This window comes from Pygoscelis adeliae, unplaced genomic scaffold (assembly GCF_000699105.1).
Source record: "Pygoscelis adeliae isolate BGI_AS28 unplaced genomic scaffold, ASM69910v1 Scaffold57, whole genome shotgun sequence".
Taxonomy (NCBI): Eukaryota; Metazoa; Chordata; class Aves; order Sphenisciformes; family Spheniscidae; genus Pygoscelis; species Pygoscelis adeliae.
The window spans coordinates 13611951-13637673 of NW_008825615.1; the positions used below are offsets into that span (position 1 = coordinate 13611951).

Sequence of the window (25723 nt, forward strand, 5' to 3'; positions counted from 1 at the left end):
CACAGCACAGTGGCAGCTGCGCGACTGAATGCCGTTTGTGTGTCAGGTGACTTGGGCTTTGGGTGAATGGGTGGAATTTATGTGACCCAAAGCTGCATTCAGACGGCTGTTTAGCTTAGCAGGACACAGGAAGCTCCAGCCACGCTCAGACAGTGAGGAAACTTTAAAACTGAAAAGGAATATACGCTAATAAGTTTTTAGCTTCTTCAAGATGAGCCAGTTGGTAGAGCATCAGCTTTTTGGATTACTTTCTTATATACAGGTGTCTAAGCTCTGCATATGTTCTATTTCAAGCACCAAAACCAGCTCTCTAAATTTAGTGTCAAGGTACAGAAATTAGGAAGCTGATTTCCCTCAGCTCCTCATGTAGGAGAGAGACAGACAGACTCTTCCAGAGGGTAATTTTGGTCATAAGAACTCCTACTTAATTACCATCCAAATACAGCTAAAAGAAAATACCACAAACTTTTGCTTTGCAATTTATTTATTAAGAAGAAACATATAAAAGTGACCACAAAATGGGATAAAAATATTTAAACAGTTTGAAGAAAAAAAAAAAAGTCAGTCAGACAAAAATCACATAGTATTTGGGAAGGAACTTTCATTTCCCATCCTTCAGCATGCTGTGTAAAACAGTATCCTAAAGCAGCGAAAATAAGTACTGGATGCAATTATAGCTTCAGTATCTATCTTTCTTTTCTTCAGCCCATTCAAAGCACTAAACGCCTGTGCCTTCCAGGTAGTGAAGTGCATATTCCTTAGTATAGGGACAAATTCAGCTAGAGAAGGGAAAGAATTAAGGAAGAAAAAAACCAAACCAAACCAAAACAAAACAAAAAAAGGCCAAATAACACAGCTGCTTAGTCTTCAGTGAAGTATGCCTCCAGCCCCTCCAGTTCTGCATCAGCTGTTGTATTTGAAGAGGTGGGAGTAGAATTTGAGTTCATGCTTTCCTGGCTATTACTTTTTTGTTGAGAGTTTCCTGAGTTACTTAGTTCCTTCTTCAGTTCTCTACCACCACTTAATAGCCTTTGACTCTCTGTAAAATACTGATTAGGATGATTCAAAGAAAACCCAAGGTTATCAACCTGCACATAAAAGGAAAGGAACAGCGAGTTATTATACTTATTTCAAAAAGTCATCTTTTTCACATTCAAGAACAAATTAATTAGCAATTTAATAAGTTCCGATTTTGTTGAAGAAAAAGGCATCAGTTTGCAAATACTATCCCTGTAAATATTAGCAAGACACAGATTTACTTTCATCACAAAATTTCTTCCTTCATGTTAGAAATATAACAACTGCTTTGGCATATTCCAACAATATTTCACACTGTCTTTGCTGTAGTAAAGAAAAAATCTCCCCAAAACATATAAAACAATATAAGTAAAATGGCATACCTTTAGAGATGTAGGACACAATTGAACCTACACCTTAAAACAGCATTTCCCTACCCAAAAGAGGGACTGAGACAAGTCTAGAGTGCAAATGGCAGTAGAGAATACTACTAAAAGTTGTAACAACTGCACAATATAAATCTAGATCTTATGTATCAGTGTGAAACTGTGAATGGAAACAGGTAGCTTCACTGTTTTCTCCAGCAGCCACAAATGCAATATTTACAAGGCAGCAGGCTAAGACAGAAGCCCAATAGATCAAGCTTGTCTCTGCTCCACCAGTGCCAACATCAGCATCCTGAAACTAGATGCACAGCCAATACCAAAGAACATTTAGTCTGCTGTGGAGAGGAATACCGAAAACTGGCATAAGGTGCAGCATATTTTTATTGCTCCTTTCTACTTAGCAGGCGCATTCTTTCAGCGCTGTAATTATTTGATAAATGAACATTCAATTGATGCTAATCAAATATTTCAAATCAACAAAGCTTTCAGTTTTAAAAGTAAGCTATTCTGACATATTCACCACAAATCTCAGTTATAACCTTTGTATCTCTTTTTGGGGGCTCAGAAGTTGGAAATGCTTACTGTAAAAGGTGCTTCCACCTCATATTCAGGCAATCTGCACCTTTTACCTGTCTGTCAGTTCATGCGAATACTAACGACATTTTGAGAAAAATATTGCTCTTAAATAATGTTAGGAAATTTCCCAAACCTGGAATAGAATAAACCAAGGAAGACTAAGAGCCATATACTGGTAATTTTCTGCTCCCACTATCTTCCCTTTTTCCCAGAGGGATGGGGCCAATTCAAGCATAACAGGCAACTTTGCACACATGCAGCGTCTCATGAGGACATATACTATGGCTGATTTAATATGTCAAAAACCATCAGTTTAAATTTCAGCCACTTGTGAAAAATCATAAAGCAGAGAATCAATGTGCGGTTTAAATGGAACCCTGATTCAATGCATTACTGCTGCCTAGCTTAGCTCCACCAGAAAATGGGTGTAACAAAATCTAATTCAGACACAAAGATGACATTAGCAACTGTAGTGAGCGAACTTGCTTGAAAAATCTAAAAAATAAGTGACAGGCCTAGCACACCAATTTGGCACTCAAAATAAAAGGCGCAAAGCAAAAAAAAAAAAAAAAGAAACCTGAAGCCACCACTGAATTTCATTTCAGTCTTATCTGGATGAGTTTCATCCAGCCAGCTTTTATCCATGCACCAATTTCCATTATGTGGGAACTAAATTACTTCTTTACACCAAAAAGGCTTAAAAAGAAGCAATACAGTGAAAAGCTGGCTTTCCTAGAAGCAGCTTGTAATTAGTTCTATTTTTCTTAACCTTAAAATCTCGGTTTTCTTCAGACTGATTTAAGATTCACTTTGTAACTCTTAATTTTGTTCTAAACTCTTCTCTCCCCAACAAACTGGAATAAGCTGTAGAAGCAGCTCATTGTATGAATCGAGCACATTTTCAGAGGCAATTGACAGTATCTGGCTAAAAGCTATTTACAGGTTGTTAGTTAAAATTGTAGTATGACTCCATGTACACTATTTTAATTACAAGAATTCTGCCCATTCTTTTTATCACCTTTTTTTGAGAGCCTGAAGAGAGAAAGGGGAAGTTTTGTTCATCATCATCTTAATTTGTGATATAGTGACACATAAACAATTCTGTGTAATTTTCAACAAGGTTCTCTGAATAAAAATATTCTGCTCTGGCTGGAAATACACAAGAAATTTGACCACAAAAATGGAGGTGAAGCATACACAAATTTCCCGGCTTTTTTATGTTAGACTGCTCATGTTACTTCATGTAAGTTTTACGATGTTTTTAGGTAATAGAGATCAAAGCACACCAATTTTAAAAGCTGCATCATTAACCTAGCTGTAAGTTACCTGAAACATACTACCAGAAATAGAGAAACTAGATTTCTCTAACAGCTTTATCCATTCACACCTGTAAATCCATCTGGAATCCACTATGCCCAAAGAAAAATGTATTTTCTGTGCAGTCAAAAATTTAAGATTGTAACATGTATTGATCCGAGTGAAAAGGCCTGTCACTTCGGACAGAACTGTTTATTCCATCTAGTAGATGATACAAACACAAGACTTTTTTTGGATTCAACACATTTTGCACATACTGGCCTTCATACAAACTCTGGTTTTGTATTTCTGCTACAGCAAATATTGTTTTGAAAAACCTGAAGCAATCATTTTGTAGCTATAGTATCTTTGGGTTTTAACCAAGAACTTTTAAAATGACAGGTGATAATGCTACAGCTGATAGTACAGAAAAAATATGTGGAGCAATCACGGTGCTACAGTAAATGATATCAATTAACCACATCCCTTTAAAAAAAAAAAACAATAGTAGTCCAGTGTTCTTGTGATTTGATCACAAAGAACTAAGAAACATGTTTTTTGCATATGTTTTAAAATAAACTATTCAAAAGAGATTCTTCTGTACCAGAAAGTTTGCTATGTGTCAGATGTCATTTACTTCTTAAAAATACACAAGGATTGTAAAATATCAGTACGCAAGAATAAAATGTTTAGAGATAAATATTAATCTATAAATAACCAGCCGCTACAGCTGTAAGTGCAACAAGTAACTAATACAGCAATATTCATGCAAACAACATTAACATCATTGTTCCTCTGGAATATAACTTACTAACACAGGCATTAGCCAGTTAGGCTTTCTTATTTATTCATAATGCTCAGGCTCTTAAAACAGTAGATTTATACAGTGGATTTATACACAATCAGATTTCAAAGCACTAATTATTTCTACAGGCAAGCTGTCACAAGAACATTTATTTAACTTACTAGTAGTTCATAGCTGATATCACCAATCTCTTTGACTTGACTGCACACACATAGCCAAGATCTCCAAACTGTTGGTCTGGAAATATTTTTCTCTATTTTGAGTTGTCATCCAATTCTATCAACTGAAGTAAAATAACATCTTGATGCTATTGTGACCATGAAAGGCATTACTCATTGCTGTGACTATTTACTTTGGGTTATGGTTACACTGCTTCCATTGTCAGGGTGTGTCATTTCCACTTTACGTAAGTTGCCTTGTGTCCTCACTTTAGTACAAAATAAAAACTTATCTAAGAGGGATAATCAACATGAAATAGCTTATTATGAACTCAAGTACAAATATTAGAACTTCAAACAGTTATGATGCTTTCCATATGGCTTAAAATCCAAATTTGACCATCAAGAAAGACACTTAAGTATTTTGGTGGTGTTTGATTGAATGCTTACTCTAGTTACCATATAAACATAGTTTATTCTTGATTCTTATTAAAATATGATAATGTTTGAAAATATCTACCCTACAGGCCATTCAGTCATACTTCTATCAAGTCAAAAGACCTTCTTTTCTTCACATATGTAGGACAGCTCATCTTGATCAAATTACGGTTTTATTATTTAGAAAATAACTTTCCCAAAAAAGAGTATGCCCTGATATCCCAGAACTTGAAAACCATTCATGCACTATAGGTTGCGCTTTCCTTTCCCACGCTTATTGAAAGACTTAACAAATTGCATACACGTACATTTCCTTAACACATTAGTTTTTGCCTGAAGACAATGTGCTGGACCACACAAATGATGGTTACTTTTGTTCTGTGGTTGTGAGATAGTGAAACCAAAGTTCAGGAGAGATGTAGCATTAAAGTTAATAAGCCTAGTTTACACAGAATATGCAGAGAAGCAGCTTTTAGGTAACCTCTTCTATTTGAACCAGCAGCACTGAGGTGCAAAGACACCTTCCCCCTAACAAAAATAGTTCTAAACATTCTCACTCTAGTCCAGCTGAATTTATTAGCATAGTCTTAGTGCCAAGTGCTAGACTACTGAAGCCAACAGCAAAGCTGCTGCCACCATGAGTGTAAGATGCAGTAGAAACTTGAGAGAGGATGGTGGGGAGGAAATGCAAAGAGAATCCTTAAGTAGACATAGTGTGCAATTGACCCTGTGAACTTAGAAAAATATCATAAACAAGTCTCCACTACAAAGTCATTCATAGTAGATCTAACCCACATGTGCACTGTAACTTTCAAGAATTATAGGTAACAGTAACAGCTCTGCCCAACATATATCAAACACCTTCTCAGTAAAATTTCTACATAATTGAAGCTGAAATTCTCCATGTGAGCCAGTCCATTATTTCTAGGAAAATTTTACTTAAGATTGTTCACCTATTTGAAGAAACAATAACAATTAATGTTACGCTGATTGATTCTTCAGAAATTTCCTTCACTGAAAAGCTCTGCTAGTGATATACAGGAAAGCAAGGGTTTGATTTTCTGATTAGGTGTCACCAGCTTCAGAGACGCATCTTTTGACCACCCCATGGGAAAAAAAAGAAAATACTACTAAAGCATATAGCTGTAGGATAGAAAAATCATTCTGAGCAGGCTGGTAACAAGTTTAGCAGCTAAATTCTCTAAACAAATTGCCCTCATAAGCATGTTTCGTTCAAACTACAGAAAGTGCCTTTCTGTGCATTCTGCTTTCTCTCACTGAAGTAAGATACTTATCAACACCAAAGCAGAAAGATGACTCTTAGTGCAAGCAGCAAAGACAGATATTTATATTATGAAAAGACTGAATAAAATAATGCTTTTCTGGAATTTGCCACAGAAGAATGGAAAGACAGTTTTCCTAAAACGCAACAGATCTTTGGCGCTGAGCTGATTTAGCCTTTGGTGAACGTTGACCTTGGGGTCTACAGTCATCTTGGGAAAATAGTGTTTCTACTGACTTAGCCTTACATAGGGCATGTGTTATCTAAATTTCAAATTATATATAAATTTGAATTTCCTGTTTTATCATTTTCTAAGACTGTAAGACAAAGTATTCCTCTCAAATTACAGCTGCCAAAACAACACTGGATACGGGTTAAGAGTATACCTTTACTATACATTCACACATATGATTGCTGAAAATTTAGGGAGACAAACACTTCCATTTAAATCAAATGTGAAAACCAGTGAGAACAAAAAAGTCAATGGTAAATGTCTCTGAGTGGGTCATTTAATCCTCATCCATATCTTTAGCAAGGCTGTTCCATATTCTTATGTTTGAAAGGGATGTTTCGATTTTTTTGAGTTGTGGAGAGAGCAAAGGTATAAGATGGGCCGCGCTCCACTGTTTTTTCTTGACAGCAAAGAATCTAGAACCAATGCAAAAACTGGTTCTTGAATCAAGAAATCACACAGGAGGTGGACTGCAGCCATTCATTGTCTTACAATTTTGTGGAGGATCTTACTTTAATACGTTACAGAAGCTTACGATTAAGAAAATGGGAAAGCTCTGAGATGTTAATCTTGATTTAAAAACTAATCACACATGACCAAGGACAAGAAAAAATATCAAGTGAAAATTAACAATATTAACCATATAAGTACAGGAAGATTAGAGTTTTAGTTAAACTTTTTGTTTGTTTTTTTTTTAAGATATATCTCAAAATACCAAACTTGCATAATGGGTTAAAAACCCACAATTTTTTTAAAAACGGGAGATTGAAAAAGTTAAATGGCTTGAAATAGACAAAATTCAACAATATTGACATTTTCAGGAAGAAAGCATAACCTTTTTCCTATATCTTGTAATGTTCAGGGTATGAATAAAATCAATACATAAATGCAGAAAATTACAAAAGAATATTTGAAATTATTGAAATGAAAACAAGGCAAGACAGCTAATGATGGATGTGAAAACTGCAAATAGTCTCTGGACTTCATGCATGATTTCCAAGGCCTTCCTCAAGACAAAGATGGTGATTATAGTATAACAAAAATTAGATTATAGTATAACAAATATTAGTAAGTATAGTACTTACATCATGTGTCAACTCAAAGTACTTCTGACAGGCCAGCTGGTAATGCATGCCCTTCACCAATTCCAGGATCTATACAGAGGGAGAAAAACATAACAGATTCAGAAGCAGCAGACATACATCTTGCTGATACTTACCATGACAAGGTATTTCACAACAGCCTTGTATAATAACTCATGGAAATTTGCAGCACATGACATAGTTGACATGTGTATATCCTACTTATAACTGATAACATTTAGACATACTGCAGTTCTTTAAAAATACCCTGGCTACATTAAAAACAAGCTAAAACCACAGGAAGATACGCCTGGTCCTTAAAACGTAATATCAATACTCTTTAACTTCAAGAATAAGTTGAATCTATATTTTGGTAATATAATTGTGACAGTTATTGTCAAACTATCATATTGCAACATCTCTTCCACAACTGCAGACATAAATCTAGTAATTCAAGTGTTGGAGCATGAAGCAATCAAGGACGCAATTTGTATTTTTATTTTCCACATTACCAGTTCATGTAGATGCAGAATAAAATACTACTGTGTTCCCATCAAGAAATTTTAATGCAAATCCTTTAGACAAGTATCTGTGAGAGGGGAATGCTTTTACCTTCAATCAGATTTGTCCTTTTTGAAATGAAGTTATTTCTAGGCAAGCTTACCAGAATATGTGAGTGAATAGCCTGTTTTGAACACCTATTAGGAAAATCACACCATCTTTTGTAAATACCATTTGCTTCCCAATTCTACTTCAGGTAATCTCTCCCGTGCTGCATAAAGTCCCATTCTTATCACCAGAATGCAACGCCGGTTGAAATTTTTTAAAGTTTCATCACCTCCTCCCTCCTTTATATAATCAAAACATATGCTCTCTCTGCTTATCAAACAGAGAAAATTGCTGGAATTAAGAGAGCACCTCAGCGGAAGGAAAAATAGTTTTCAAGAAATGTTAATTTCAAGCCCCTTTCCCAAGGTTGACCTTTGTGTCAAACACAGCAATACACTCCACCTCAAATCCCTGCTGTACTCATTATTGGATGCCGCCTTGTATTTATTGACAGATGTATAAATAAATTACATTTGCTGAATGGATAAAAACAGCAACACACTGCCAAGAAAGTACTTAGCCGCATTGTTTCTCTGTAATAGCCCAACTGATTACATTTCTATCCCTCTTGCCACCTCCTGGTAAATCTTCTGTAAAAGATCAAGGCCAACTAGGCAATGAAGTCTGAAATCTGGCACCATCTGTGTACTTTTTTTTTTTTTTGACGTCCTCCCTCCTTTGAAATTGACTGAAAAAATTAGTGTCATATAAAGTAGTTAAGGATTGAAGAAAACTCATCTATTCTAAACACTTCAATTACATATTGCCTTATGTTTTCCTGTTTGTTCCTTACATCCTTACAAAATCCCTACCAGCATTCTCCAGTGAAGTCTGGTAACTAGGTCTTCATGGCGCCTCTTCTCCCCAACATTGATAGAGTGCTCCATAGAACGGAATGCCCACCAGAACAGACCAGAGACTTTCATCCAGTTTGTCAAATTTATTAATGTACATGATTGCACTGCTGGTCATCATCTTAATCCTGCTCCTTTACCCTCTCCACCACATCACCTCCCCAACTTTGACTGGTTGGCCAATTTCAAGCCAAACTTGACAGGTAGAGATGACAAAGCTATACAATTCCTACATGTCAATTACAAGTTGTGGTTGGGTAGAAAAGTCGGACCAACATTTGTGGCTCATTCAGGGCAAAGCAGTTATAACTCAGCTCCGACCCATTCTGAGAGGCAGCCAGAAGGCAGCCAAACTAGCACATATGTAACTTTGAACTGGCCACATCACAGGGGACCAGATTCGCCTTCTGCATACATGATGGAATTGAGGAATAAGGGCCACATTAAACATATCCAAAGAAGAGCAGGTTTAGTAGATTAACTGGCTTTAATAGGGACCAAGTTGCTAAGAGAAGAGACAAAAAAAGGTTAAAAATGGCAATAGAATGGAGTCCAGCTAGAAAGGAGTCCTCTGTATGATAGAAACTAGCAATCCTCTATTTAAACGAAACAGAATTATAATTCATAATAAATATTATCTTTCCTACTACATTTGTGCACATAATGAAAGAAAGCAAGCAGCTGTTTTTCACTAGTGTTACCCAGAAATGGGCCTCCACCAAAACTACCTTAATTCACAGCAGCAATCTTTTATCTCTACATATATTAAGACATTTACACTAAATTGCTTTATTTGCAAGTAAAGGTACATACTCAGGGACTCTTTTTATTAGTTCTTATGTGCCTTTTCTTTCACTGCCATCTGCAGCTTGCTTTTCTGACCGCTAATGAGGTTAAGATGATGTTTGGCAGTTGTATGCAGCCACCTGCTTTATAGATCCTCAGCATTCAAAGCTAAGACATCGCACAGCAGAATAGCTTGGGTTCTGTAATTATCCATTGTTATTTTCACTTACTCAAAGTTAGTTTGTTTTATTTGAAAATTGCAGAATTAACTTCTATTTTCAAAATAAAAATCTACTATAGATTCAGTTAAGTATGACTCATTTCTAACTTTCTTTTTATTTCAAAGGTGACTGAAGGTATGGTCGGGTGCAACTGCTGTAGTGTATCTGAACACACTCCAGTTTTCTTCTGTTTCAAGTCAGTTTGTGACCACCTCAGCATTAAGTCCTGCACCAGGACTCCCCAGTGCCCTTTGCTTCCTGGTCGGTGCAGGCATCTGTCCTTTTTGTTGCTTTTGGATATTCCCTTTATATTTTAAACTGATTTTGAAGGTTTCATGTTTACAATGTATACATGTATGGTACAATTTTCTCAGATTTACGCTCTGTTTTTCCTCAGGGACTCACAGGCTAGAAAATCATTGTTACAGCTTTGCCAGAACTCCTGTTCCTTTCATACTCTTTGACTTGTCTTTTGTAGTGAAGAGTACTTGATCGCACAGTGTTCAGCATTGCACATAATATTTAGGGCACCATAACAGATCAATTTCTCCCCTGCAATTTGCATCACAACTATCAAACAACAAAACCTAATTGTATTCTAGCATGTTTTATAAAGGTATAAAAGAAAGAGGCAGTCATGATCCAGAAGAAGGTATCTTATTAATGTCTCTTAAAAATACCTGTATTTTTTCCTCCATTTTTAATGAAGTTCTTATTTTATGCATGTCAGTAAGGAACTCATTAAATACTTAACAAAAGAGTAAGTGAATGTCTGAATGAAAAGAGCATGTCAACGTGTGCCCATATTTGCTGCAGCAACCCCTGGGCAGCTTATTTAATGCAGGGAGACATTAATTTAAACTGAGATAATAATTTTAAAAGGAAACAGCTCTAATGCAAGTTGTTTTTGTTTGCCTGGTTGTGGGCTATTTTTCAAAGTTTTATACAGTCATCTGCTGAAAGTCAATGGTGTGAATATCAAACTCAAGAAGAGTTAATGCACCTGAGTATTCCATTTCTCTGATTTCACACAGTTTTAAAATAACACTATAAAAATGTACATTTAATGATTAGAAATTTTTTGGCTATTTTTCAGTGACACACTTTCATTTAACTGACAAATCCTGCATGAGTTTACAGCCACCTATTTTAAAAGACGGCCATGCCTGGGTTTAGATATGATAGATAATTCACGTTCCTCTGTTGCAATGCTGAGTCAAAGCCTGGACTGTTATGAAGTATGAAAGCAAGCATCTGAAATATTTCAAAATTAAAAAGAGTTACAAAATTTAAAAAAAGTATTTACTTCAGGTACATTTTAAGTTTGCCATATAATGGTTTCAAGAACAATGAGCTGAAACATTTTTATTTCTTATGTTTCTTCTTTGTTTTCCTTTTTTCTCATCCTGAACTGAGTGTTTATCCCTTTGACTTTTTTGTGTGCTTCCTATTTTCCTTCTTTCTCTTCTAAATAAAGATTTCATGAGTAGTTTAATACACCATAAATTGAAGCTGCTGAAGCATGAAGACACAGCCCCTAATTCTGTCCATCCATTCCTGCCATCTGAAAATGAACCTCATTCCTCCTCACCTTCCCCAGGTAAGCCTATAGTTGGATAATTTTTTAAATCTATTTTACCATGTAGTCATAAGGCCAGCATAAGGAAAGGAATGGAAACTCAACAGGCGGGGACAGAGTAGAACTGCCTTCCACACCAGCAGGGCCCATTTAGGCTAATTAACTGCTCACGGAACTAAAGTCTGAGATTTTACTAATAAATTTAAATACTTCTAAATTGGACACACTGAAATGAATGCCATTCATCTCTTTAATATCAGTAAAAAAATATGCATTTTAACTCTATTTTTCATATTATTTGCTCTAAAAGACACATTTGACTGAGCACTGGCACAGGCTGCCCAGAGAGGTTGTGCAGGCTCCATCCTCGGAGACAGTCAAAACCCGTCTGGACATGGTCCTGGGCACCCGGCTCTAGATCAAACAGTCTCAATAGCACCTGACCATACATTTTTATTACATCCTTTTGGTGGTTAGAATATCAAATCCAAACTTTAAGAAATATATTTTCTAATTCAACGTTCTACCTTATGTACTTTCAACTGTGTTCTATGGATAAATTAAATTTGTGCACGTACTCTAAAAGCCTTCTGTATTCTTATGGTTTTTTATTATCAAACAGGTTAGCTGTGCTTCTCACCATGTTTCTGCATCTGTCTTGCATTCTCTCAAGTTTTCTTTTCCTAATCTGTTTTTTCGTTTTACTGTCACAAGCCCATTCACCAGTCACTAGTCAACATTTACACTTTTTTTCTTACCAGTTCTTAAATAAGATTTTTGAACAGTCCACTCTTATTTAATCACATACAGCCTTTTTAACATTATAATCTCACCTGATAATAGCCAGATATAACTTCTTATTTCTAATACTTGTTTCCACTTATCAACAATAAACTGAAGATTGGGAAAATTTAGTAGTCTGAAATACTGTAACTCAGATTTTTAAAATAATTAGTTTTAAGCCATGTCATGTTAAGATGTCACGTCATCTTAAGACATTAAGCCATATCATATTAATACTCTACAGTATTCTACCCATTGATGGTGTCAGTAACAGTAACACCACAGCACCAATAAACACAAACTAAAAAAGTCACTGGGGTTGATCAAGAGACATTATATCAGAGTGATCAGGACAGGTGGGAATTTTAATATCAGAAAAGAAGGCTTAGTATTGGCTGGTTAAATTTGTAGTTGTGTTCGTTCAGCTTATATGCAAAAGTAGTCTAAGTGAAATAAATAAGCGTGTTCATGCTTGAAAAATAAACCAAATACAAAACAATTAAACAAGGCACACATTTAGCTGAGAAACCATAGAAGCGTAGTGTCAAAATATAGGGTCTACAGAGTAAGCCAGAGAAAGTATAATCTCAGATAAAATGGGGAAGACATACACCTAACACACAGCTATTATTCTCGAAATAATGGAAAGGCTGAATGCTGTCTCCTATCGATAAATGTTCCCCATCTATAGAAAATGGGTGGAAACTTTCAGCACACAAATCTACACCAGAGTGCCACAAAAATTTATTTTCACTATCAAGTTTCCTTGAATAATCTTACTTTTGAGACTTTTACACTGTCCACTTTGAAATATTTAATAATTTTAAAGCATTTACAGGTTTTGATGTAGTAAAGACAGTAACTATCTGAGATATTTTGGACAGTGAACAAGCGGTCTTAGCCACCAGTTGAGAAATCTGAATTGTATACAATTTCTGGATTCAAGGTCTAATGCTTCTAAAAAATTCCTAGCAGCAAATGTTTAAGGGTACCCTCTTTTATGATTTGAGTTTTAACTAGTTAATTTGTGGTCGGATTCTTTCCCCAGTAAAAGCTCACAAAATCTGTGTTCCAAGTAAAAAGTGAATTTGATGAAAAAAGGTAAATTAATAAATATGAAGTGCCAGATGATATCTTCATCAATTAAATATTTTATTATAGCCACAAGTCAAAAAAGACAAGACTTAAAATTGGAATTGCTGAAAGAAATTTTAAGGAACTTTGATGTACCAAATTTCACTGCAATAATAAAATGGGTATCACATAAGGTTTGTCTATGCCATGAATACCAATTGTTCTTGTATTTTTGTTTCCGTTTTATATATTTCCACAATAAATACTGACTTAATAAAAGATCTTACTTAAACAGTACTTGCTCTTATTTAATCAGAACTTACAAAAGCACTATTGTGAAGATGACTGATGTTAGGGCAAAATTCTTTAGCTGCAAGGGAATATATTTTTACAGCCAGCAATGATCTAAAACTTTTCTAATATTAGATCATCAGAAGGGAGAGCATGGGCTTGGGGTTTTTTCACTGTAGTGGGTTTTTCGGCTTTTTTTTTTGCTGGTTTGGGAGGTTTTTGCTTGGTGTTTTGTTTCTTTTTTGTCATTCATGGAAACATATAGCCATTATCAGAGGCCTAGGCACAGATTGGCTTATTTATTTCCATCTCTGTGAAGACTCTCCAATCCCCCAAAACACTAAATTTGTTAGAGAACATTGGCCAAAGTTCAATGACTCAATCAAAACCTTTAATTTAACCCAATTATGGAAAAAAGCAGTTTTTTAATTTAAAGAGAACAATTGTACTAGAAAGAACGTTCTTTCTTCTGAAGTTATCTACTGTTCATTTACATAACGATTTTTTCCAAAAGAAAAACCAGTAATTGGAGCAAAAGCAAAAAGGATGAGTCTAGACCCTCTATTTCTCCTGATTGTAGAACCAGAAATTTTTACTACCTTTTGCTTTTGCTATTGTGATAGAAATGAATTGGGAAAAAGGTAATTTGTGCAAGAAAGCTTTCAGAAACAAACAATAGGTATTTTGAAATAACTCTAATTCAAAGCCTATCATATCTATGTTTCTATTTGAGATATGTAGGCAACACATTACAGTGCATTTAGTACAGCACCACAACAGATGTATTTATCTTAACATATGCTTTAATCTTTATATTCTTCAAATTGATTAGCTATTTTCAAACCTGGTTTCAAAGATTTTACCCTGATCAGCAGCATACTAAAGACTGAAATGTGATCTGAAATAGACCATAAATTCAAATGCTATACAATCACACATTCACACATTAGATGCTAAGCTAACCATATTACTTCTCCAAGAAGCGTTTTTAAAACAAACAAAAAAAGCTACTATCACAAATAAAGAATAGCCTAAACTAAGGAAAATGTGAAACAAATACAAGTTAAATAATTCAGTTCTTGGAATAAACATCAGGATTAATTCTTTCTGCTTCAGTCTATATAATAACTAGGCAAGACCTGGCAGTCATCTGCTATATTACCTCGGGAAGATGACTCCAGCAGATACAATCTCAGACAAGATACAGCCTTAGAAAATCTGGACTAGGTTAGCAGGCTGGATCTAGATACTTCACAGCAAGCAGATTCACATATTCAAATGTTTTGATCACTTTTTTCATTACTGACTGTACTACAAAATGACTGCAATGAAAGCAGTCCAATGCTCAGAGTGATTACTGAAGTCACATGAGGTCTGGCAGTATTTGCTCTGCACCATCACCCCAAGGTCCAGCTTTCCTTTTTCACACCTAGCCCGTGCACAGAGAGACCTTTGGAAAAGCACTGTGAGCATGCAGTTTGTTTCCACCACAGACCAGCCAAATGCTTTATCTGTATGAAAAAAAACTCAGGAACTTCCTGGTCTTATGAACCTAAAAGGAAAAGGCGTACTCCTTATCTCAAGAGTATGAAGGCCAGTCCTAGAAACAAAGACTGAGAACAGCACTGGAAAACCAACCATGTCGGGTGAAACCACAACCATATGGGCTGGACACTAGCCCACGTTCTGGCTGATGTAATAGCCATGAGGAACAAGCTTAATAAACAAGAAAGGGGCTTGTTCATGGGCTTGAAGGGAAGACATGTGAGTACTCTAAAACAACAAATTAAAATCCCAGTGGGGGACCAATTAATGGCTATGTAGCTAAATCCAAAATAATTGTTTGGAAAACTATGCATCATTCATATAAAAATGGACAGGTCTGACAAATTAAAAATTTTGAGCAGAGAAGGACAGTACTTGAGAAGCTAAAGAAAAGCTGCACATTCTTCAAATCCAAGAAATATCCCAAAAAAGCAAGATAAAAACACTGAAAAAGATTGAAAATAACATTAATAGATGTATTCTGACAGTGCCAGATTGAAGTATACACTCTTGCTGTTGAAAAAAAAACAAACCCTTGACCAGAGAAGAATGCAGTTTACCACAGAGAACTAACTGCCACCTACACTGGAAAACAGAGAGCCCCAAGGACAACTGAAGCACTTGATCAAAGTCCTAACAATAAATTGCAGGAACAGACAAAGGCTTCAGGTTCTGAATAGACAGACAGGGAAAGCCCTGGAACCAGGACTGAAATCAAGGCGGAGCACAGGTGATTTGGAAAGAACCCATAGAAACAGATGGCATAAACACCAAACACAGCAAGGGATACGCATCCAAACAAATGGGTTTCTGCTTGCAATTTTTTCCTGAAACAACCAAACCCACCTGAAGCAACTGCAAATCAGCTTGAAATCAACTAAGACAGTGGCCTGGATTTCATGATTCAAGGACCTCCTGAGATAACCTGTGAAAGTTATGGGAGAACTAGGAAAAAGAATGACTTACGTAGTTGCTGATGTACTACAAATCCGAATCTTCTGACGGTCTAAAGCACTGTGAACTAACCTCATGGAAGATAAACCACCACCACTCAGGAGTCTGTATTCCCTTGATGCACACAATATATTCAGGAATAAGCCATGGGTTTTGTGCTGATAGACAGCACAAAGATCATTGAAGAGAAACACGTAAAACATCGAAAGAGCATTGTCCTATGACAACCCCTGGGACACTCATCAGCAAAAAAAGAAGTCCTCAAGATCAGTTTGTCATCACCTTGATGAATATTAAAAAATGTTGTGAACAAATGGAAAGGAAACACCCTCAAACAGTAACAGTTCTGATCCAGATCACTGTGTATGAACTGGAGATAATAAGTGCTCAACAGACAGCTATCAAAAATGAGTCCTCCAAACAAGAAACGCAAGCCTCCAGGCACTGCTGATAAAGACATGTGCTAAGTCTCCATCAAACTCAGACTTGAATATCTGTATTCACACTTGCACAAATTAAGGTTAAGACACCAACTCTGTTTCATTTTGGGTACAAAGTAGCCACCAATGTAAAATCCTTTGTGCATCGCCTGAGCTGCCATGGCTTCTCCAGCCCCTCTGGCCAGGACAGCATCAACATCCTGATGCTTCTGGAAGGCCTGATGAGTTTCCAGTCAACCTCTGTTTCAGAATGAGAATTTGATCTCAGTAGGGAACAGAAATTGTTGACCTTCCAACCCCTTAAAGTGAACTTCTTAGCTTAGGAGAGAAACATTTATTACTGGTCATCTGAAGAAAGAAGCATGATGTACTCCTCTCACAAATACCATTTGCTCAGAATAGTGCCCTGGAGTATGTAGTTCAACAAAAACTATGGGACTGTACAGAAGTTTCAACAAGAACAAAACGCTTGGTGAGCACGTGAACAGAACTGTAGGTGTGAGCTCTGAAGATCTCATGACCTTGAGCACAGATATGCTCCTTCAGACCTAGCATGAAGACGTCTTTTAAAAATCTCATTTTTTTTTCCATGACAATGGCTATGTAACAGATTCGCACATTGTCAGATAAACATAGGAAAAATTTTAGGTCAGAAACCATCCACTCAAGCGGTCTCCTGGGTATAGATATAGGCACATTCTTGAAAAGAAGGATGCCTTATGCTTGTAGCATGTAAGTAATCTGTAGCCCTGAAAACATTTAGTTTAGGTGAAAAATATATTACTAAATAAAACAAAGATTAATCTCCTAAAATTTAGACATCACTATAAGCAAAAACCTACAGTTCATTTTAAGGATTAATATTATCTCAAAATGGATAGAATTGGTGAATAAAAAAAAGTATTTTACTGTTCTGTTGCAACTACTGTCAGCTGAAGGTCATATTCCTAGAAAGGCAAAAAAGGAAGCAAGTGCCCACTAGCTAAAAAAAATAACGAACGGCTAAGTTGAGATGCTGCTGGGAGACTGGGTTCTCACAGAGGAAATACCATAGCTAAACCTTTGGAAAAAAACAATAAAACCAAACACATATGTCTGAAGGTGAAGGATTTCTATGTAGCCAGTTGTTGGCTGAGTCAGTTCAGAAAGTCGTATCTTCTCAAGTCCACTAAATTATTATAAATTATAGGTAAAAATCACCTATTAGGAGGATAGTAACCTTGACATACATCAAGTAAAAAAGTGGTACCCCAGGCCACAAGTTATACTCAGAAGAATGTTTCCTGATGTTAATTCAAAGACACCCTCTTAAGAAATGAGCAGGAATACTCTATTTTTTCAAGTCAAACATGAAGTAGTTCAAACAGGAGTGGGATTTGGACAGCAAACTTGACCAGATTCGAGAATTAGACGGTCTCGGCATAGTGATCGAATCCTGGGATTCCACATTGAAGTAGCCTGATACCAAACTGTCTTGGATTTTTTTTTTTTGTGCAGCAGGAGCGTTCTTGCTGAAGAGAAATATCAGAGGAAAAGCAGAACAGCTTTCCCAATTAGGGAAGCTGACAGCAGTCCCACAACCTGTCCATCCTAGGAACAGAAATACTAGCACTTCTTGTTAGATTCCAAGATGGACAGTTCAATTTTGGAGTGCCCCCTTCATAAAAGGTGACTTCTAAGATACCATTCCACACTGCTTGCAATACATTAAATATTTAAGTCTATGTATTTGTATATATGTTTGGTTTCACGGCTCAGTGCATTAGTTTCACAGATCTTGTACTATTTTATTTTGCTGATACAGAACTTGGTAGTGATACAGTATCTGCTGTAAGCAGGGAGGGCTGAAAGGATGAATTGATTCAGGAACGGAAGGTCCGGTGTGTTACTTTTCAATGTGATTTCCAGAATGCTGTAATTTGCACTGAACAGGAACTGCAAGTCCTGAGCTTTCATTTGAATTCCTTAAAGCAACTCCTTAGCCGCGGAGAAGCATGCATCACTACTAATCTGGAAAGCAAAAGTCTACTGTTCACATGATCTGACACCTGTTACCACTGCAAGGAGACTCATAACTCCCTCAGTGTCATCCATCAAGAAGTAAACTGGGAAACAGTTGAGCAAACAACAGTTGGTTCAAGTTACTTTTGCACAGATTTCATATAGAGGCTTGCAAAGCATCCAAAACTGAATTTTCAAACCGTCAAGCATGCACCTGCTAGCTAGCTGCAACTGGTATGGGCTGGTTGTAAATTTTGATAACATTTGGACTAAACAAAAGTGACTTGTTCTGATCTTCCTATTAATAAAGAGACATGACGCAGAACTACCAGTTAGGAACCTGGCCACAGCTTTTGCAGATAGACTATTTAGATGAAGAAAAATAGGGGCTTGGGAGCCCAGAAAGATGAGGGTGAAGATCCTGGGAAGTTGAGGATGATCCTGGAGATTGGAGATGCATGGAGATGAATGCTGGGGAATGCCCTGGGACCACAGCCTGTAATGCCTGAGACTGTTAACTGCAAGCAGCTGCAAAGCAAGTATTGACGTGACTTTCTGCCCTGCTCTCCCAGACCAGCAGTGATTCCCTTGCTGGGAAGGAAAGTTGAGACCTCAGTAAACACACCACCAGAGTGGGGAGCAAGTGAGGGACCGTGTGAGACAATCAAGCAGGGGTATAGTTTTAATCTTCTTGATTCTTAAAAAAACCAAACAGCAACAAAAAAAAACCCCAAAACCAAACCAGTATCCAGATCCACTACAGGCTGTCATTTACTGTCTCACCTGTGACACTATGACACACATTTGCTGATGATTCAACTACTTTGTACACTGTCTTTCATTAAGTGGATGTGAGACTTCCACTCATTGCAGACAGCTCAGAGTCCTGGAAAACTGATGTAAAATGCCTGCTCCTTTTTGAGTTTGCCATCCTGTGCACGTGGCCACTTGAGTGTCCCCTCAGTCCAGAACAACACATTTATCTCTACCATAAACCAGGCAGAGAGAACTGAAAAAGCATTTAGGTACATACCTTGATCTGGTTTTGACAACACAGAAGAGGATTTTTCACTTTGTGACAACCTGCTTGTCTAGAGCATATAGAGCAAGAGAAGACACTAAATGAAGTCAAATTTGAAGACAGCAAAAGAATTTTGGAACAAAGCAAGAAGCAAGTGTAAGAGGCCCTAGGCCCCAGGAAAGACATACCATTTATTAAAATACATAGCTGAAAGGTCAAGCTCTGAATCGTTCATTAACAATAGGAATCTGTCAGGTTGTAAGGAAGCTCTCAGTTGATCTGGAGTTAACAGGAGGTCTAACAGACTCAAAGGGTACGGTTTGAGTGAATGTCAATCTTGAGGCCCAGATACTGGAAAAGCAAATACATCAGAGGCTTCGAAAGATTGACAAACCATCCACCCCTAATAACCATTCACTGAACTAAAGGAAAAACAACACTTCTGATACTCAGCAACTATCACCAGCATCAGAGAAGATTCTAAAAAGACACAGTCTGGACTGAAGGATCCTGAACTGTTATTAGTCATACAAATGTTAGTGGACCATGGGAATGTAACAACAAGGAGTGGTAGCAATAAAATCTGTTTGAGATCTTGGAGATGTGAACCAATCCTCTTCCTCCTGAATATCTCAAAGACTGTCTGCTGTAAAAGATCAAGTTCCGAAAACCCAGCCACAGCCAACTTCTTCTTTATTTTTTTTAATTATTATTAGTTTTCGGGTGGAGGGTATTGTATTTTGGGTTTGTTTTGGTTTAACACTAGGAGTGGCCACTGCAGAGCCCTGTACCCGCAACTGCACTTAAACTGACATCACAAATCACATGGACAGCACAGTGTCCGTTTCCAGGCAAAGCAGACACTGATGGAGACAGTTTTTCTTAGTCACTTTTTAAGACTCCTAGTGAATCCAAATCCTAATTTACCAGGGAAAAAAGAACAAAAACACATGCACACAAAAAAAACCCCTAAAACCCAATTTACATCAAGTAAGGAACTATGTTAAATATAAAGATACTGTCCCACTGTGCAAATTCATCGAGGAAATAACCTCTGCTAAATCCTACCCACACAGAGCAAGGCAGCTAGAAGAGTAAATCCTCATCAATCTTTCCAATGATTAGCATGATAAAAATCTCAGAGCAGCATCAATTTTTGATGCATATAAAAAGGAAAAAAGCCAAAGGAAAGTATCTCTGGTGCCCATCAGATATATGGAAGACAGTCAAATGCTTATTTATATGAACCAGGAGAAAAGAAGAAAAAACAAAAGAAAAAAAACATTCCTAGGAATGTTTCTGGGTATTTCAAGAATTTGTCAAGAATTACTATGAGTGAATGATAAACACTTTAAAACTATTCTCTTTTAATTTGTATCTTAATTATTCCTTCCAAGGGAGACTACTTTAAGTGGAACTTTCACATTATTTTCTATCTATTTCAACACTCTGTTGATGCCTGACAAGCAATGGCGACACTCCACATGAACTAAAGACGAAAACTTAAAGCAGGTTTTTCCTATGGACCTAAAGCAGGTTTCAAGGCAGTTAATATACACAATTTTTTGCTGAACTGTCTCAGCTTAAGTCTAACCTGTATGTCTTCCTCCAATGAAGATGATGACATCCTTTTGTAGCCTTAACCTCTTGCTAGAGCAAGCAATGGGAGTCACAGTCCTTCAGTATACATGTATTTCTGTATTGTCCTTGCTATACAAGATAGATTTTCAATTTAATGTTACCTTTTAAAAAGCTGCTAAAAATCTCTGCTGAATTTCACTAGGCATTTCATGTCGTTTTGTTTTTTAGGGGAAGTTAGTGCAATGGATGATTAAGAATGTTTGTTTTTTAGAAGTTTATTACAGAAAACAAGTACTTATGTCTACCGACTGCACAGTAGTCTTCCACAAGTCACTGCAAGAAGAAAAATAAATTTTCTAAAATATTGCCAGATTCATTTAAACTTTTTTATCACAGTGCAGTAAAACGAAGTAAAACAAAATTCTGCATTGTATCCACTTGTCCTGGTTTCGGACACCACCACTATAGTAATACAGACACCACTATAGTAATAAACCAACTCATAATATTAAACAATAAAAAGTGATGACAATAATCAACACATCAGTGGAAGCACTGGAACCAGAAAGCCAAGATTCTGGTTTAAACCTTTTATAAGAAGAGATATTTCACAATACATACTGACAAATTGCACATAGCATTCCTACACAAATAGAAAGTAAAACTGAAAAGCCCTGCCTTATTAATGAAAGTGACAAACAAAATATGCCTTACCTGAGTTATTCCACTGGGAGGGATCTTGTATGACTGCAGCTTCTGCTTCAATAGCTCAGGATCACTGTGGCGGAATGGGCACCCTGACAGTAAAAAACAAGCAAGCTAACAAACAAGGCTATTTACCTAGGAATTAGCACAGTACAGACTCAAGAGAACAGCTAAGCTGTTCCTAATTGCATAACAGCTTATTAATAAGAAAGTTAATTGCCCATGTGTACAATTGCTTTCTTTTTTCTTTTTTTTTTTCTTTTTTTTTTTTTAATAATTACTCCACTGCATGGTTATCAGGGCCCCACAGGCTCAAGAGTTACATAAAATATCCCAACATAAATAGGACACAATTCTCATTCACTGACAGGAAAAGAGTTTTAGTTAGTTCCTTACTAACAATGATAGCGCTGGCACATTTAATAGCTGTGAAAAAAGCAAGAAAAGACAAGTAATGAGAGGCAACTGGTCTTTAAGCATAGTCCTTTGTAAAAATATTACTTTATAAATACCTTAGAAAGTTCCACCGCCACCTTAAGTAAGAGTGGGGTTTTTTGTCCCAGAATTAGTTTTGAGACACAACTGAATGTACTAGAATAACAATGGTGAAGCCGGTGCAGGTTTTCCATGTTTAGTCACACAGAGGTAGGAGGTTTTAAAGTACCCAAGCAAACTTCAAAATTTCTGTACGATTGAATTTATATCTCAAAACACCTCTAATTGGTCACTTTTTGAAGCACCTGTACATTTAAAGTCTCCTCGCACTGCATGACACAATATATATAAAACCAGAAGCTATCAAGTGTGATCAAAAGAGAACAGTGCAAGACAACTGTGGCCTTGAAATTAAATGCATAATTTAAGAGACTACAGGAGGCAGTAACTTCTCTAGCCAAGGGTTTCTGCTCGTTTTAAACTTTTTTTTAAGGAACTCACCATGATAATCCCCTTGACTTGGTGGATTGGACATGATAATCTTCATGCAGCTGTATGGGGTATAATCGGTTCTCCTTCCTTCTTTCCCATAGCTGTGGCGAATGCTGTAAGCATATCCTTTGTCAAACTAAGTAAAAACAAAAGAATAAATTCTTACACATTGTGTCAGTGATTCTATCTGCTCTGCAAATAGAAATATTGGATAACAAAATAAATCTTCCAAACATATTCAAACTGGGAAAAACAAAAATTGAGTTGCTTGCTGCTAGCTTTGATTTTTATTTTACATGGACTTGTACATGCACATATACATGTTTTACACACACATCACAAGAGAAGTGTGTAACTGCATTGATTTAAGGTCTTTTCAGCTGATGTGGTAATTGCTTTAAAGATAAGATGACTTAAAGATCAAAATTTTCAACCCCACAATGTTAGTAAATGGAGAAAACGTAGTAATTTAAAATCTTTCATAAATGTCCATAAATTGATTGCTTTATGAGGGCAAAAAATAGAAATACAGATTTCTTTACTCAGGTTCACATTCTTGTTCTCCCAAAGTATAATGCTTCACCTATACTTTGTTTCAGCACTGAAGTTCAATTCATTAGGTTCTAAAATGGAGCATACTTCACTTGTACAACAGAGAAAGATTTTAGCAAATCTCTTTTGTCTACCGGTAGACTACCAACTCCTCCAATAACATGAAATCTTCTAAAGTAATATAGATGTAAACAAACATTTATCTTGGCAGCTGAGTACAGCGCTATCAATATATCATTTTAGATAAGTCCTGTGGAGAACACTCAATGACATGAGTTCATGTTATTTTATATGTGGCAATAGGTGACATAAAATCTGTAGTAGAATCAGATAATTTAACATACAGATTCCGTTAAGTTGCATTAGCTACTGTAAGACATCATGGAACATTTGTTCAAATACCATACTTCTAGTTCTAAAAAACCCAAATGAGATAAAATAATGAAGCATCATATTTAGAATTAAACATCCTCAGTCTCTCTTCTCCTCAAAAAAGTTATGACAATACATAAAAGAACAACTGTGCTCTTGCTCAATTAAAAATTTTAGCATTAACCTTATGTAAAGTTCTGTGTCTGAATTAAATATAAACAAGTCCCATAAGAATTTATGTTTTCTTCTCAAAAACGACTTTAAAATATTTTTTTACTCTGATATCTAATATAAGACAATGTAATATACTGAGAAAAATCATTCAAGCATACAACTGGTAACTCTGCTCCTTCAAAGATACTCTCATTTCTACAGATAAAAGTAGTTCCCTGTTTGGCCTGTGGACTTCCAAATAGTAATTCATATACCTATGAACTACCTCGACCTGCTAAAACATGTCTAAAATAAAATAGAAAAACAAGTATATTTTTCTTCATATAAAACACTTTAATGTTTTTGAAAATTTTGAACAATTGAAAACCTATAACATAATATGCAAATACATAATAAATGTGTATAAAAATATACACAACCTTTGAGAATAAAATCCTAAATTGCACCCGATTCTGGAAGGGTAAAAAAAAGAAACCTCTCTATCAAGATGCTGGTCATAATCAAGTCAATGTATCAAGAAGAGTAATATTCAGCACTCCTTTCAAATAAGGCTTAAGACATCCAAAGCTCTGAACAAACATTGACTAATTAATCCTTACTATGCATTTAACAAAGTGACTTTACTCTATTTTAAAGGATTAAAAAAAAAAGGGGGGGAGAGGTGGGAAGAAAAGAGAGAGAGAGAAGACATAGCACTGTGTTTTCCAGCATAGCCACGGGCAGGATCCAGCACGTAGGAATATTCCTGTCTAATCAATGCTTTTGCCCAGGAGAAAAGAACTGGTTGGTTGAATAGTAGATGAACACTGTTTCTGCTAGCAACAGAGTTGGGCTTACCAACTCTTCATTAGAAAGAAGAGTAAGACTATATAAGTATCTGCTATAGGTGTGTGCACGTACTCAGAAAGGGCCGGAGGAACAGGTACCCTCCCCTTAGCAGAGCAAGCAATAGCTGCTGTCTTGAGTCCTGCTGCTGCTCCTGTGGGAGCTGCAAATGGTATATTTACTCCTGAAAAACAGCAAACATCAAATACAAAGATGTGCATATTTTAATTCACAACCTCTGAGCAAACCTGTTAAACTGAAAATGGAGTCTGTAATCCTGTAGCCACCTATTCTTCCATCCAGAAGCTCTGGAACCTTTCCTCCTTCTTTGCAAAAGATGAATGAAAGCATATTTCATTTGCTTAACAAAGGATATTTGAGCAAGCAGTTAAATTAGATTAAATTAGTTTTTTGTAAGGGAAAAGCTAATCTTGAATGCTTCAGTATGTATTGCTTAGTTTGCCAGAAAATTAGCACCCCTCTTTAACAGTTCTGTATACTAAAATCTTGAGCTGTACTTTTCACGTCACTTGCCTTAATGCCCACAGACATTACTTTTACTACCTAACTCATTTTATGCTGAGAAGCAGCTCTGACAGTAAATAGAAACAACAGCTACATAATAACACAACACAGCCTTGGAACAGGTTGGCTCTTTTCTCATTGCTTTCTTGTAACCCTGTTTCAATCTCAGAGTTTTCGCAGTGGCAGATGGCAGAGAAGAATAACACAGCTATGTGGTGCAAGTTAGCACACGTGCAGTTACATGCTTCACTAAGAGCTCTCTCATCCTTGTGATTCAGCAGTTCTTATCATTGATTAAGGAAAAAGGATTTTAGCAGGGCCAATATCCAACAGGCTGCGTGGTCATCCTCAGTGGGAAGAAACCATGAATTGTGGCATTTCATTTCAGAAAACATCCTGCGGAACAGCCCTCTCTGTACATTGGAGGATGAACTCAATGATCAGACTTCCTCTTTCCTAATACCATTATTCTAGGATGTACACAAAGAAAAATCCCTCTCAGGAGCAATCCCTTTTGCCAGAAAAAGCACCAAGGTATAATGACACATGTTTGAAATATGCAGAAGCAAGGCAGCAGAGGTAGGGAACTGTCCCTATCTATTTATTCTAATGCCCCAAACTGAAGTGGTAGG

The 25723-nt window shown here is 36.4% G+C and overlaps 1 protein-coding gene across 1 annotated transcript in view; it reads right to left on the minus strand.

The window, feature by feature from the left end:
* Positions 1 to 543: 543 nt before the first annotated feature.
* Positions 544 to 25723, minus strand: part of PRIM2 (primase, DNA, polypeptide 2 (58kDa)) — a 127602-nt gene continuing 102422 nt past the window's right edge. The window contains 4 exon segments of the mRNA XM_009333249.1: positions 544 to 1088; positions 7276 to 7344; positions 21726 to 21808; positions 22653 to 22779. Of these exon segments, the coding sequence (XP_009331524.1) occupies positions 861 to 1088; positions 7276 to 7344; positions 21726 to 21808; positions 22653 to 22779 (507 nt within the window). The 3' untranslated portion in view covers positions 544 to 860.